The following is a 16,473-nucleotide window of genomic DNA, read 5'->3' on the forward strand; positions in this document are numbered from 1 at the left end:
GCTTTCTCTTAATTAAATAAACTTAAATTAGTTATATAAAACTATTTCAACATTGCTTAGACATAATTAAGAGTGAAACCCGACGAGGTCATTCGATCTTTCTCCACAAGCTGCCATCTAAGCAAATTACAGGAAAGCATGTGGCAAAGTAAATAGGGAAAAGTCAGCAGAGGGCATTTATATTAGTTAATTACTAGGTACTATGTTTCGTAGACATTTAACTACAATTATCCAGTTCAGTCATTTTGATACACGTACTTCAATATCCCAAAAACGTTTACCTCAATTGGTTTCTCCATTTACGAGATCAGCATTATACTTAGCCAGAGCAATTGAAGTCGCTTCTGAAGAGAGGGGTACAAAGCGATTGTGTCCATGCTTGGATTCGCCTCTAAATTACAGATTATATAACATCTGCTGCTATGTAATTAATTATTAAGTATAGAGGCATCGGAGCTCACCCTAAGTCACGAGTGCTGAACGAAAGACGACTAATCGACAAGGCGTCAACATTGAAACAAAGCCCTTCTTGTAGACACCCATTAAATGCCTTAGCGAAGGTATGACGCGGTGGCAGGCAGAGGTGGGCATGGGCGATGGGATAGATGCATAAAATTCACTTGCCATTTTCTAGCTGGTGCTCTTCAGATAGCATGCAAGTTGTACTACTTATGATCAACTTTGACAATGGACTTTTCACTTTGCATGTACATGTATATTGATCGTCAGTTTAATTTTATCTATTGTGGCACCTTACCAGAAGATTAGAAATATAATATTTATTAAGAAAATCACAGATCTACACTTGTTGAAGGTCTTTATTTAGACCTATGAACGACTGGTGTAGTAACAAGTGAGTGCCTGCCTACGGAGCGAGAGCTAAAATTGTTTAGGAAAGTTGTCCGAAAAAGTCCGTTCGGAAATGTATATTTGCATTGCATGTACCAGCTTAAGTTAATAAAAGAAAAATTTCATCGAGGTAATAAACACTCACAAATTCCACAACAGTTGTTTCTAATTCCCAATGAATACGTAACGTAACATAAAGTATAACGTAAGGCGACTTGAGTTTATTCACACTGGAAATTTTTGCTGTCCTAACGTACCGTATTAATTTTGGTAACCTAACGTAAGATGTTAAGATGAATCCAAATTTTCCCGTTTTACGTAAGCAATTATCAAATTATGAAATAATGCGCGGGTGTCTCTCATAATCATGCGCATTTTTCTGCTGTAGGATGGTACCGATGAGCGACCTATTGTCCTTACAGGCGAGTATTCGCATTTGTAAGATGTGAAATGTCATGCTCATTTCATTGGCTAGGGAGTCGCATTCCCCTAGCGCCTGTCAGCCCTAGAAACTCTCTATAATCCACATTCGTCTCCGAGAGAAGAAGCAGTAAGAAACGACGTTTCCTCTGCTTAAATTTTATGAAACTTTCCATGCATGGTGTTATGTACGAGACGCTGAATGTATGGGAGGAGATCAAGGTGAATGCTATCTAGATGGCATGTTATGTTACGTTACGAGCTCAGTGTGAATCATCCTTTACTCTGTAGTATATTGTAATAGTTTGGTACTTCGTGGAAATCCACTGCATTATAGGTTAGAAGTCGATACGTGTCATAGATCTTGAAGAATCGGCATGTTGTGAGGCTGTCGCTTTTGACTCTGACTGTTGCGATGTAGATATCGAAGAGTATCAGCATGCATGCATGCACCCGCAAGAAAAATGAGACTATTCACTTTTAAGATGTGCAAGCAAAACTATTTGATGCTTTGTAGCGAAATATCACACAAAATATAATGTGGATATGACATGTGATCAGCAACTGACGTCCCTGTAGGACAGCCTTGCTGGCAGACCACAGGGTTTTCGAAATAGCAAATATTTATGGTTAAAGTGATGAACTACGCGTAAAAAGCGAATTCCGCATCTCCTTAAACACAGACACTAAAATGTTCTGATGGCATATACCAGCGTTACACTGAGGCTCTGATGCTAAATTTGTAAGTTTGCTTTATAAATATTGACAATATTAAATCGCTCGCTGTGTGTGTGTGTGTGTGTGTGTGTGTGTGTGTGTGTGTGTGTGTGTGTGTGTGTGTGTGTGTGTGTTTGTGCGTGTGTGTGTGTTTGTGTAAAGAAAGATATACGACTTACACTTTGCAATTAGCTTTTTTATTAAGCGATGCTGTTTTTTATAACAAGAGTAAAAATGAAACAGTTTCGGACGTCAGACCAACAGACCCATGTCCTGTCCTTATCTACAAGCCGGAGATTACCAATTGGAAGGTTTCAGTATCAAAATCATCTATTTTGATACTGTGAAAAGACTTGTCGTTACAGATCACTAACAGAACGCTGCCTTGTGCATATCATACCCCTTGAATACTGACTCAGTAAGAAACAAGAAGTAGCTTACATCAGAGGAGTCAGTGTCCAACGTTGAATGTGCTGATATGTCATTGACATCTGATTCGAAAGTCTCTATTCCTTGCGTTCCACTTACCATAACAAGGGCCCATTATCAGCTACATGAAGACGAAGCTTTGACGATTTTTCACTTGTAACTGTTGTGTGCAAACTATTATTTACAACATTGCCATAATAAGTTGTTGTGACATTATGTGAGAAAAACGTGACGGACTTAGAATGAATCGAACTTGATTTAACACAAATACAGGCGCAAAATTCACATTATTAGCCGTTGCTTTTTATTCTTTATAAAACCAAAAATCTGTGCTAAATCATGTACGATCCTGCACAACCATGTTTTGAATGCGATTGTATAAAATTGTCTGACGGAGATATCATATCAATAGTAGATACGTTTGCAACCGAGTGTGCTCTAGCTTTCTTTAAACTTGTCTCAGGTTGAGAGTGTTACACACATCTATGAGAATTTCAAAGACCAAATGGTGTAGCAGTAGCGATGGTCTTAACAATCGGATAGTTTCGGACACAGAACGGACAACATTTCGCTTTCATGTATGAGACGGAGACACTATGTTTCGCGATGCCAAAGCGAAAACAAAGTTTTCTTTTCAAGAAAAGTCCAGAAAACCACACTTGCCCGATGACAATCTTTTACCTGATTCAGTCCTTGCAATAGCTTCAGAACAGTGTGTGTGCGTGTGCGTGTGTGTGTGTGTGTGTGTGTGTGTGTGTGTGTGTGTGTGTACGTGTATGTGTGTGTGTGTGTTTGTGTGTGTGTGTGTGTGTGTGTGTGTGTGTGTGTGTGCGTGTGTGTGTGTGCGTGTGTGTGTGTGTGTGTGTGTGTGTGTGTGTGTATGTGTGTGTGTGTGTGTGTGTGTGTGTGTGTGTGTGTGTGTTTGTGTGTGTGTGTGTGTGTGTGTGTGTGTGTGTGTGTGTGTGCGTGCGTGTGGGTGTGAGCGAGAGCGTGCACATGTTAACTCTGCACGTCAAAATTTACCGAGTTTCTATGTGAGAGTTGGATTTGTGGATTTGTAAGTTAAGGGTAGCCTTTGTTCTTGAGGTAGTGGCCGAGCGTTATCCGTCGCTATCTTGGCGCCACATATTCACCAGCACCTGTCGGAAACAGAGTAGGCAACGCCCTGCTGCATTAACCATCCGAACTAAACTCGTTGATCAACAGATTGGTAATACCCGGCAAATCAACGGCAGTAGCCACCGCCTGATCATTTTGAACAGTGTGATCAATTATGTTAGACTACGCATGCGCAACACGTGCCTTCAAGTAATACCTAAGACGTTTCATACTATGTTTACGATGTGTACTGGTGAGTATCTTGGGACGATAACGCTGAGGATAACCCTCGGCCATTACCTCAACAACAAAGTCTAGCCTTAACTTGCAAATCCACGAGTCCAACTCACAATAAAATCTCGTTAAAACCTACCGTGCAGAGTTAACATGAGCACACATGCACACACACACACACACACACACACACACACACACACACACACACACACACACACACACATACACACACACACACACACACACACACACACACACACACACACACACACACACAAACACACACATACACACACGCGCGCGCGCACACTCGCATAGATGCACCGGAAGATTACTGTACTCCTTCGCTGTGTATACGCAACTTTCTCTAACAACAATTAGCATGCTTAGGTCACTGTTTAGATCATTACTATGTTCTAAATTTAATTTTTCGGACAAAAATTAAAAAAATTTGGACATCGTATATTACAGTTATTTGCCTTCAAATAATTATAACAAGCACATATTGCAGGTAAAAAATTAGTTATTGGTAAAGGTTATAGAGAAGTGGTAAAATATTGTGTCCATATGCCCCGCCAAGTTATGTCGTTACCTCCATCTGGGCGCCCACCAAACCGGAAGGTGAGTCTATCCGAGTACTTGTTGTATTGTAGTCCACGTAGTATTTTAGTGTAGGACTGCGAAGATGGGAAGCATTCGCCGTCGATGAGTGATGTGTTTTGCGCTACTATTTAAATACATCAATTACTCGGCCATTCTACATTGGCGTAGTCGACATAGTTGCCAAAGTGGGACGAGCCACAAAAGCATCCGTTCTAGACTATGGCCGCCACGTGGCCTCAGAATATGAGCTCTGGCTCGACGATTTCATTGACTACATGTCGATCTGCAAGGTCAAGAAGCCTGCGGAAGAAGAGATTTTGTTCTTAAACTTGGCTGGACTGAGCCTGCGGAGAGTGACCAAGGGATTGGTAGTAGAAGTGCCTACTGGAGACGGAGCGGATGAATATACAGCCTTGAAAGAAGCCATTGTCGTTTTCTTTTTGACCCCGTCAATACAACAGCTGAGACACACAAGTTTCGGCAAATAAAGCAGCAGGATCAGAACTATGTGATTTTGCATCCGGAAGGGTTCACACAGTGGTTAACGGCCAACTCCGATGTCAGCTGACCGCTGGTATAAGAAGTAATGACGTTAGGAAAGAAATGATGAAGTACTCGAAACTTACCTTGGCAGATGCAGTTGCGAAAGCGGTGGCACTGAAAACCTCTATTGCCCAGAGTTTGATGTATGAACATAGACATTTAGAGTCACCGTCCCCAACTTCCGTGTACAAGTGAGTATATTCTGAGTCTCAGTCCAGACAACCAAGACAAACTCCTCCAATGCAAATACTGTGGTCACTTGAATATACGAGGCAAACAACAATGTCCAGCAGGAGACTCAAAGTACTCATATTGCTAAAAGACTGGCCACTTTGCTGCAGTATGTCTACGGAATGGAAACACCCTTTGCCCAAGTTGTTGAATATAAAACACAAACTTCTTCTAAACTTGAGAACCACTTCATCATGTCTATGGGACTATGTATACAGCCTGTCTTTGTTTAGGGACTAAGACATTTACTGTCATAGTCAAGGTAAATGGCGGAGAGTTTAAGGGTCTTCTCGACAACGGTGCTACTCGAACGCTCATCACCAAAGACATAAGAGCACCAAAACGACCCATTCCTGCTGTGTTGAAAGCATATGATGGCAATGCTGTAGAAAATCTGAGCGTAGCAGATGTCACGAACAATACAGGAGATAGTCAGTGCACCTGTTTTGTGGTGCCCTCTGGACAAACAGTTGTTTTGGGGCAGAACGCTATCCTACAGCTGCAGCTCTAGCTAAGCAGGAGGTCAATGTAGTCAAGATTCATCTCATCGACATTATGTTAGATCCTCAAGCAACGCCAGCATCACATCCAGCGCGGCGCCATGCTTTCAGCCTTCCTACGGCCAGAGAAACAGAGCTACAATGCCTCAGAGAACCAGACGACATTGAATCTGTTCGAGAAGCTACTTAATGGATGTCACCATTGGCGTCGGTCCAGAAGTCAGATAGAACATAGAAGGCTGCGCATTGACTATCGGAGATTAAACTAAGCCATTATACGGGAAAAGAGCATGCTACCTTCATTGGTAATAATTACAGCAAAAGTACTGTGAGCTAGACAGTTTGCAATCTAGTATGCAGAGTTCTGATTTCATCAAATTCCTCTATCAGCAGAATCTAGAAAATATACCATATTCATTACGCACTGTGGCCTGTACTTCTTCAAGAGACTCCCATTTGGAATAGCCTACTCTCCCGAAATCTTTCAGCGTGTAACGGAAGAAAACTTGAGTGGGCTGGAGATGTCCTTGTTTATGTAGACGACATCCTGATATTTGGCAAGGAATAAGCGGAGCATGATGCTAGGATGAAATTGGTGCTGCAACAGTTGAATGCAGCTAACTTGCGGGACAACTGGAGCAAATGCCAGATACGTCAAACGCATGTGAAATATTTGCGTAAATCCCGGTCATCAGTCTCAGGCGACTTCTCGCATGGCAACTGACCAGGACGTTAAAAGAGGTGTGTGTCAGCTACCTAGATTAAATTCTGCTATGGTAGTTATCCTTGAAAGGGTTTACTAATCCTACTAAACGGTGGAGAGTATAAGACCAATACGGGCAGCAAGTGAGTGTCACAGATGGACTTAGAAATAGAAGACAAGTAATGCAATACATTTCAGAAATGGCAGGAACGGATCTTCCAGTAACTGAAATCAAAGCTGCAATTTTAACAGGCCACAAAAAGCCAAGCACAGCTACTCCAATGAATCTAAAAGGACAAGTACCAACAAATCAGTCTGTGGATATTACTCAACGACAGTCTTGTCTGTGTCATCTGAAACAGCTGCAACTAACCCTGATTCAAATGGCAGCAGGGAGTCAACGGCTGGTGTGGCAGCTACTTCACAATCAAGTCTGGGACACTCCCTTTTAAGAAGGAGTGGTAACACGATCCGGTCGTAATGTGCGGTTTTATCAATAAGTGCCAATAATTCGGACCAGTGATGAACACATTTGCTTTGAGTTGAGTTGGATTGTTGGTTCAAATTGTACAAGGGTATTGTAGTATTGTAGTGAGGGACTGCGAGGACGGGATGCATTTGCAGTCGATGAGTGGTGCTTTTGACGATACTATCTCAATACATCAGTTATTCGGCCATTCTACAGTCCACACGAGTTGATATAGATTGTAGGCATTACGGATTGTAGTCCTCATTGTGATGTCTCGAGCGCATGACTTATCGCTGGATCTACTACAACGGGTGGTTCTTACGCATATGACAGAAATGGGCTTCTATAGTGATGTTATTATAGATTAATTACAGTTATACTTTCATCAACGTAGTTAAAAAAATATTTGCTCCTGGTAGCGCACTCTCACTGCTTCTTGCTTAGAGTTAAATAAGGCTGCGGTTTAGTCTATATAGACTTAGGATTAGGGTTATCGGTTAGGGTTAAAATTAAGGATTAGGATAGTGTTATGGAGGTATTCATAAAGATTTTTTTCGTCTAGAAAAGAAGTGAGAAACAAATTTTGTAGGAAGGTTAGACTCTTGTACTGACCCCTCAATTACTTCTACGTATGTCGCGTTCAACAAACAGCACATCAAATTGCTCTATGCAAGTAATCTCGGAAAATAGTAGTTGTTACTGTACATGTAAAAAATTTGAATATATATCAAACTACTGTATCGACCAGCTATTGCCTCAGCAAATTGCAATCTCCTACTAGGTCCTTTTCTTAAATTCGTCGAAGATCTCTTTTATCCGAGTACGAACAAGTGACATTTCCGGAAGGGGCTTCACCGCAGCTAAATACATGTAATAAGTATCGTTAAACACAGCAAGAACACAGTTGTTAGATTATACAATAATTACGTCTTTCTTTTTCGTCTTTAACATGTTTTCCAATTTTCTGGGCAACATAAGTCACAAATGTTTCAATGTCTTCATTCTGTTTCTTCTCATAGCCAGTAATTCCAGCTAATATGTTTAAAATTTTGATATCACTTTCGCTGCATTCACCGGGTGTAAGCTTGTAAAAGACTGGTATGACCTTCTTGTAAGGTGAATTAAATTCAAAGGATTCAGGTCCATGATCGTTGAATTCAAGTGCTGCTTTTACTTCTGCTGTAGGGTAACGTTTTCCTTTAAATTTATGGCTGAGTATAACGACAAATAGAGGAGACCGTATGATGGCTTCGGCAATGTCTGTCTGTGCCATGCGTCCCGCTGACAATGAAGCAGCATCGAAAAATGAAACAATCTTATGATTCTTTCTCATCTCCTCGTTTAGAGGATTGACGAATTCTATTTTGTCTTCACCGGCATGACACAAAAATACGTCGTACTTCCAGCCTTGAGTACCTAGAATGGGCTAGAAACCCCCAAAAAGTATATTTAAGCACAAAAACAACGCTTTAATGAAAAGCATACATACCTCTAATTCACTATTACCGCCACTGATATCTGCCACTTGTACAGTCGAATTGACTTTGGATGACCCTGACGATTGTCCGGTTTCGACTTGATCAGCACCGACACCTATCATACAACAAAAAGTCTATAGTTAACATAATTAGCAGAAACTGAATGGCAACAGTAAATATATACGTGTTCAAAATCAGTCATTCGTAACATCTAAAATGTATGTAGCAAATATGAATATATACAAGACACAGCGTAACTTTTGTATTCTAACGGTCACATGGAATGTTTGCAAAATTAAGCCTTGTATGTGTTTCCAACAAAGCATCCATTCATGGGAAGATCTATAATCAGTTAAACCTAGAACATCTATATAATTACAGCATTGTCACCTAAAACATGTTTAAAAAACTCAGAAAAGTGGAGTGTCTTTTACGATTCGACGTCACAATGGGTAGATTAGGAAATTCCACGCAGTCTGCGCTGTTCTTTGGTATCGTCTGCACTGGGGCAATAATCGCGAACAGAATTGCTCTCAAGAGTCTTGTGGCAAATTCCACAGTCTCCTGCACTGTAATAATGTTTGCAGTCTAGGTCAGTCACAAAAGGGTTGTGGTTGACAGATGTGTTGCAGCTTCTGCATATGACAACTCAATTTATTGTTAACTGATAGTGTGTGAGTCTCATTTTACCAATCGACTACAACTGAACTCTCTCAGTGTTACATGCAGCTGAAATCATGTCAAAGCAAGTGCAGGAGATGTACTTGCGCAAAGCATGCATATGCAACTACATTTATGTAATGGCTAATCGTCTCGCGTTGGTGAGTAAGGGCTGGTTTACAGTAACTTACGGAAGACGAGCGTCATCCAATCTGTCGAGATCTTCGTCGTCCATGTTAGACAACTGGACCAAGTGAGTGAAAGCGCGACAGCCAATTGGTATTTACAAACTGCATTGTTTCCGGGTTAATTACGTTACGTTGACGCTCGAATAGAGGTCGGGTCTAATCCAACGTCTTGACGCTGGTCAGAAAGTAGCGTGTCGACGAAAGGGAGTAAAAATTTTACAGTAGGACGCTAACGATACGTTGGTGATACGCTGGGCCGACGCTCGGCTTGCGTAAGTTACTGTACACCAGTTTTAACACGTCGCAACGGAATCAGCTTCTGAAGGTGCTTCTCGGTTGTCAAGTACACACAATCCTTAGCTACAACACAAAAGGGTTGCTGTAAAACGCAGACTGCAGACTGCAGACTACAGAATGGGACTCTGACGCATGCATCCATATTTAGGCGTACCTTTTCTTGTTGATGTGTTCCACCGCCGGTCTTGCGCTTCAACAGCAACTTGCTGGCAGTGAAAATTTTTAGCTCATCATGTTCGGTGAAACATCACGGTTAGGCCTCTTCGAAGCTGCTTCTATCTCAATCTATTGCGAGCGGCGCGTAGGTCGTCTAGCAAGAGGTCTGTGCGCGTCGATCGCATACGACAACTAGCTAGTGCAGGCGACGAACGCACTGCAATGTCTGTTTGTAAAATGTTTCTGTTGCCGTGGTGAAGCGACAGCTGGAAGCGCGAGTTGAAATATGGGGATGTTAGCTAACAAATTTATAGAAATTGCAAATATGAATTACCACCTTTAAAAATAAAAATTTGAAATGTAAAAAAAATTTAAAGTATAGAACCTGACGCATTTCTAATCACTTTTTATTGCAAAAAATGAAAATTAGAAATTAGAAATATTTAAAATAATAATGCGAAATGCAAATATTAGAATGACAAAACATGGAATAAACCGATTACCCCCTGACCAGAGCACCACACCTAAATTAGACGGCTAACAGTACGGTGCATGACAGTATGCGCTTTCCGCATTATCAATTAATAGTTACATAATTAAAAAACTATAATGCTTCAATTTCCGTCATCTCCACTGCCCGGCAATTTTAATTACTTTAGATGCTTCATTGTCAGATACTGCAGGGCCGGATCCAGAGGGGGTTTAGGGGTTGCAACCCCCTCTATTCCAATAGGCGTGGTTTAATAATTTTATATAATTTCATTAGAAAAAAGGAAATTAGTAAGGCAATAAATAACTACTAACGGTGAACACTCTTTCAAAAATTCCTAAATCCGGCATTGTCCTTGGCAATATTAGATCAAAGAACATATTTGAATTATTATCTCCTGTATTCGACTGTAATTCGCTGCAACAAACGTTGGTCGAAAGCGAGTATAGCTGCCTACCTCCTATAGATTCTAAAACCCGAAAGACGGAAAACTCAAAGATATATAATATGAAATGATAACGGCATCATCTTGATTGGCTTGTGGAGATGGAGGACATTACTATAATGGGAATACCACCGTCTCCACTGCCAAGAAGATCAAAGCCAATCGTCCAGACATCTGTCTTAGAAATAAGAAGATTAACACTTGTCTTCCTACGTAACACTTATCTAAAAGTGTTACGTTATCACGTAATCTTCCAGAATTTTCATTGAATGAAATTACGTTGTCGTGTCAGGAGAGTATCAATCATCTCGGTGTTGTTTTGGATATGCTGGATAGTCATCAAGTGGCAGTGGATGCCAAAAAACGGAAGTTCTTTGGCGCTGTTAACTCTGCTGTTGCAAGAATGGGAGGTAGTTGCTTGAGCGACAGCACTTGGAAGAAAATAGTAGATATTCAACTATTTCCTACTTTTATCGTTTGGTAGCCAGCTGAGGAACTAGGACAAAACGTCAACTGCTACTAAATCCAGATCCACCCGCCAAATGAGGACGCAGTTGTGAGCGTTGGATCACCGGCGCTCTAGTCGACGAGATGGCCGACCAAACCGGATTTTATTAGTTGATGTCTCAAACACTGAAAAATTCAATGCAAAAAGTTTGGTATAACCTACGGACTGTATTTTCTATATAGCCAATGGAGGTCGAAAAGAGAGATGGGCTGGCTACTTTAGACTATCCTGACCTGGGTGCTTCACGAGCTTAATGGTTGCAAGCCAGGGCCACGCCTGTATTATTTTAATGGAAGTTGACACTAGATGCACGTGCCAAAAGCATGCATGCATGCATACGCAACTACTTAATGTATTAACCGTAACCATTACCCAACCAAATACAACATAATGAATAGCCTTAGTTTTGATTTCTAAGATCTTCAGGAAAAGCGTTAAGTTGATAGTAGTCAAAGATTTTGTCCATTATACCGTAACGTACAATACGCTATAACGATGCGAGAGAAATCGCAGACATGGTAATTCTATAATTTCTGGGCGTTGCTCTTGCTGTGTTAGCATGTACATGTCCTTTGATCTTGCCGACGAGTGCTTCAATGTCGGTACACAAATTACGTAAAGAATCTATGTACATGATTAAGTAATAACAAAGGTGTGCGTGATTCTACCCTTCCTCCGTCATTCCTGATAAGACGGTTCGATGTCCGATGCCTACAACATATTAAAGGGGAAGTCCAACAAAAATGAACTTAACTTGTATGTGTAGATCTTACCGTGACAAATCGATCGGTATGAGTTACTCCGATATTATCGTTTATGTATACGAGAACGAGCGATATTACTGTGATGTGCAACGCCCACGCGCCTGCTCCGCGGTTCCTGGTCGATTAAGATACGCCCACTGTGAACGAATAAATGCGTTTACGGATGAATGCTACGAATATGTCGAAAATGACGAATGTGAATGCGAAGATATTACGAAGATTTGCCTTCTTGCTGTCAGTGGTTCCTCTCTAAAGTAAAATGGTGTCGGTAGAGCTGTTTTTTGGCTAGACTTTGAAGCAGAATTCCTCTATAACACGGCTTGCCTAGGCAACGCACTTGTGCTTGGCTATTTGTTTATCCTTGTTCTTTTATTATCCGAAGAGAAACGTTCAGCGCGCCGTCTGGCGTGTGCTACAGAACACGTCCCTATTTCACATCCGGTCTGCTCACTTTCTTTTGATTGGTAGAAGGTTACAATCCGGGATGTAAAAATTGGATCATCCCCTGTTGCACTCGCCAGGCGGCGCGCTGAACGTTTCTCTTCGGATATTAAAAGAACAACAATAAACAAATACTCAAGCACAAGTGCATTCTCTAGGTAAGCCGTGGTATAGAGGAAATCTGCTTCAAAGTCTGACGGGAAAACAGCTCTACAGACACCATTTTACTGTAGACAGGAACCACTGACGGCAAGAAGGCATATCATCATAATATCTTCGCATTGATATTCGCATTCTCGATATATCTGTAGCAGTCATCCGTAAACTCATTTATCCGTTGGCAGTAGGCGGAGCTTAATAGACTAGGAATCACGGAGCAAGCGCGTGGGCGTTGCACATCACAGAAACATCGCTCGTTCTCGTATACAAAAGCGAAGATAAGGGAGTAAATAATACCGATGGATTTGTCTTGGGAAGATCTACTCATACAATTTAAGTTTATTTTTGTTGGACTTCTCCTATAAAAATGTTGGCTTCATACAGCAATGTTCATAAAATAGATACATAGTCTATTAGCAGAGAGCTCAGTTTTGCTCTGGTTAATCAAGATTCAAATTTAATTAACACATTTCTCAAGTAGGTAACGTATACAAAATTAACATGAATTTGTTCCCTGTATATGTTACTGAAAAACTATCTTACATATTTCGACGTCCAGGGTGTAAAGCAACAAACTCCGAACATACTCTCAGAGGTCACAAACAGGCACTTTAAATCATAAATTTGATGCATATTCAATTCCTCGTTTTATAGAAAAATTCGTGAGCAAGTGACCGTCGCTAAAGAAATCTAGAAGATGACAGCACATACACAGTCGACCTCGATCAATTTGGAGTGCACTCGCAGTCCGTCGTGCAAACTTTGAGTAACAACAGCATCCACGCTAAGCAAACGGTCAGGTCAGTTGACTTCAAAAGGGCTCCTTTTAAATCGTCTACTCGTACTACAGAAACGAGAATTTTATTTTTGTGTTGAACGCAGTCTTCATGCACGGTTTCATGGCGATTGGCCAGGTAGTTGCAGCGTGATTGATGTTAGACAGACAGACAAATAGATACGACTTTTATATAGGAAAGATAACGTCTAGGCAAGAGGAAAATCTTGCACATAAGAAATACTAACATAAATACATATTGTAAAATTAATTAATCAATATCACAAGTACGTAGTACTAAGATAGACTGGCACCAATATTAACAATGCTGCCTCCTTACCATTAAACTCTGAATTCAATGTTGCCGACGCAGTCGCTTCATCTGCAGAGTCGCCATCAATCCCACCTACAAACAAAACCGAATAAAGACATAGTAGAAATATTGATGAAATACGTCAAATTTTACACATGCACAATGTACAAAATTGCTTAAAACTAACAAGCTTACCATGGACAAAGCCGTCGAAGAAAAAAGTAGACGTAAGAGAATTTTCGATATACCACCTGTCAACGCAGACTGAGTTATGACAGCAGATATTAACCAATTCTCTTGCAGTAGCTCTATTGTCCTTCAATTCAATCCATTTTCCAATAACATGAATAATTTTTACAGAATTTTCGTAATGTGGCATATCTTTCAAAAATGAGTCGATGTCCTTTGCAGAGTATCCAAATTCTTGTAACATTAGCCATCCGACTTGCCGTGGCTTCTCAGCAACCTGATAACATCCCGACAGAAAGGCAATGTCCCTGTTCGTAACAGGACGATCTAAGCCATCGCGTTGACGAGTCCGTCTAGAGTCGGATAAAACCGATGAAGATAGGGGAACATCTTGTCTGAGCGCTGTAAGGCTTGCAGGAACAGACCTAAAGTCAGTAACAGGTCTTTGCGGGCTGTTAGCATGTCGGCCGTGTGGCATGCCAAAGATACGACTATCACCGCCGACGGGTGAAACAGTTGGCCCTAAAGAGACATTTTCATACAAACATTAATAATGTGTATTTGCATGTACCGCAGTACCTATAGAAGCTCCGCCATCTGGCTTCTGATAGTTAAGAGAGCTTGATTCATCATAACAGATGTTCTCAAAAGTCGTTTCTTCAGATGATTGCAAACTGCTAGCATCCTTCAAGTTAAGACCATTCATATCAGTTGTTTTGATTCCGGATGTGTCTACAAACAATTCAATTTGTTCACAAAAAAACAAATACGTTACTGAAATTATTCACCTGAAACATTTGCCTTCAAACTGGTACTTAAAACTGAACCCCAGTCAGACTCTGAGCAATAGATTGATGAAGGTAGCGTGCATCGATCATCATTATTAAACACAAATACAGGAGCGAGATCTTTTACATCAACATTTGATGTTTTGTCTTTTAGAAAACAAAATTCTCTGCTCATATATGGCCTAGCCTGAACAACCAAGTTTTGAATGTTTCTGTAAGAAATTGTCTGCATCCGATCTGAATCTTCCCTAGGTCTCCAACCTTTTGTGTCTTGGGGAATCCGAACCTCCACCTTTAAGTCTTCTTCATCCTTACAAGTCAATGTCAGCAGTTTAGAATATCTGCATTCTAATTCGCCACACGCAGAGTAAATAAATTTATTATTAGGGTCAGGCAGATCAGGTGTAAGGTACATCGTAATAATAAACTGTTTAGGGTGTGGAATCTTGAAGGTATGTAATGATGCCCAGATTTCAATATACTTTGCACCTTCACACAGCAGGCCAAATCGACAGATATGAGAAGTTTGGATGCAAACAAAGTCGTCCAAAAGAGTCATTGTCATAGAGTTAGCCAAACAAGTTTTGTTAGATGATGACAACTGACACAGAGATGTAAAGGTATTGTCTCCTGGTTTGCCAGTGTTGTACAACACTGTGACTTTACTGCTGCAATCTTGCACAAAGAGATGATGACGCATCAAAATCTCAACTGCCTTTTCAAACTCGAGAAGATGTGGAGTAATCTCCATCACATCTGTTACAAATTCTATACTGTCTAATCCAACCGAATCGACAACTCGATAAAATTTAGCCTCAACTTCGGTATCTGATAGCAGAGCTCCTGATGGGAAAAACAGCATCTGTTCACTTTTTGGACAACTTAAAATGTCAACTTGATCTCCAAGTTTTTGTGTGATACAAACTGTTTGAAGCAGTTTAACATACTTTCCATTTCCCAAATTTATTGTAATAGACTTAACTTCATCCAATTCCATTTCAAATTCACGACAATAGGCTTGAAAATCATCTGAAGACTAATTCAAAATAACAGCTATAGTTGACAGTATCGTACATCACAAGCAATATCAGTAGCACACAAAGTCTCATTCTTATACTAAAGCGTAATTTACGACAACGTTCACAATTTCTAATTACATTCAGCTTGAAAGACACAATAATTTCGTCACTGTATGATTGCTTGCTGGGTGGTTTGTGAATATTGAGAATAACTTTAAAAATTGCCATATTATTTCCTGAGACAAAAATAGAAGTAAGCTATATATAATAGTCTAAAGTCTGATCAAATTTTTAAAACATGACTTGATTGATTAATTAACAAATCCTAAATATAATCTACTAAAACAAGTTTGAATTTAACCATAAGCTAAACAGGAACATCAAAAGAAGCATATATTGCACTACTGCTAAAAAGGAGATTACCATATCCAACCCAATCTAGATCTGTTTACCCTGCACCGATGGTGCACGGTAAACAGATTGTATCTATTGCAATGTTAGAACATTTGATGGTTAATTGTTATGTAATACTGAACACTTATAATGCCTACTGCTAGGCTTAAATATCTACCATTTAGTAACAAGCTTCAACTTAGTGTCACGAGATGAAGTGATGCACTATATTGTTCAATGACATCGCTGAGTCCATAAATTAGCGAGACCTATATCTACAATTACACGACTATTTTTTCCTTAGGAATAATGCCCTGAAGGCCTCAAAATAACCCTCCCGAAAGTCGTCATGATTGAAAACAAGAAGACCACACTGCAATTTCACGTCAATGTCTCTCGTTACCATTGCGCACCCTAATGGCCCTTACAATAGAGTTTGTGCACTAGCAAACGACGTGCAGAGAGATGATGTGCGACGAAAAACAACTGAACTACACACACAGTCCGGATCGCTGTAACTATACTTGGCAGTATCGCTAGTCTATAAGTAAGAATAAACTTACCATTCCACATGATGAACTCGTCTGATAATTTGGAGAGAGTAGACATGG

The 16,473-nt window shown here is 40.4% G+C and overlaps 1 protein-coding gene across 1 annotated transcript; it reads right to left on the reverse strand.

Moving 5' to 3' along the window:
* Window positions 1-7,435: 7,435 nt before the first annotated feature.
* LOC134198628 (uncharacterized) lies at window positions 7,436-15,216 on the reverse strand. Its single transcript, XM_062668035.1, has 7 exons — window positions 14,451-15,216; window positions 14,242-14,394; window positions 13,669-14,184; window positions 13,501-13,566; window positions 8,289-8,392; window positions 7,727-8,225; window positions 7,436-7,659 (listed from the first exon to the last, which is right to left on the reverse strand). The coding sequence occupies exons 1-7, from the start codon at window positions 15,199-15,201 to the stop codon at window positions 7,577-7,579; spliced, it is 2,172 nt and encodes a 723-aa protein (XP_062524019.1). The 5' UTR covers window positions 15,202-15,216; the 3' UTR covers window positions 7,436-7,576.
* Window positions 15,217-16,473: the final 1,257 nt, after the last annotated feature.

This window comes from Corticium candelabrum, chromosome 2 (assembly GCF_963422355.1).
Source record: "Corticium candelabrum chromosome 2, ooCorCand1.1, whole genome shotgun sequence".
Lineage (NCBI taxonomy): Eukaryota > Metazoa > Porifera > Homoscleromorpha > Homosclerophorida > Plakinidae > Corticium > Corticium candelabrum.

What these genes read in the sequence shown, in the direction of transcription:
- LOC134198628 (XM_062668035.1), bottom strand. Translation starts at nt 15,201, where the DNA reads ATGGAGATTACTCCACATCTTCTCGAGTTTGAAAAGGCAGTTGAGATT. An exon ending in CTTCGACGGCTTTGTCCATG is followed by an intron (nt 13,567 to 13,668) that starts GTAAGCTTGTTA and finishes TTTTGTTTGTAG; the next exon opens with GTGGGATTGATGGCGACTCT. An exon ending in ATTGAATTCAGAGTTTAATG is followed by an intron (nt 8,393 to 13,500) that starts GTAAGGAGGCAG and finishes GTTGTATGATAG; the next exon opens with GTGTCGGTGCTGATCAAGTC.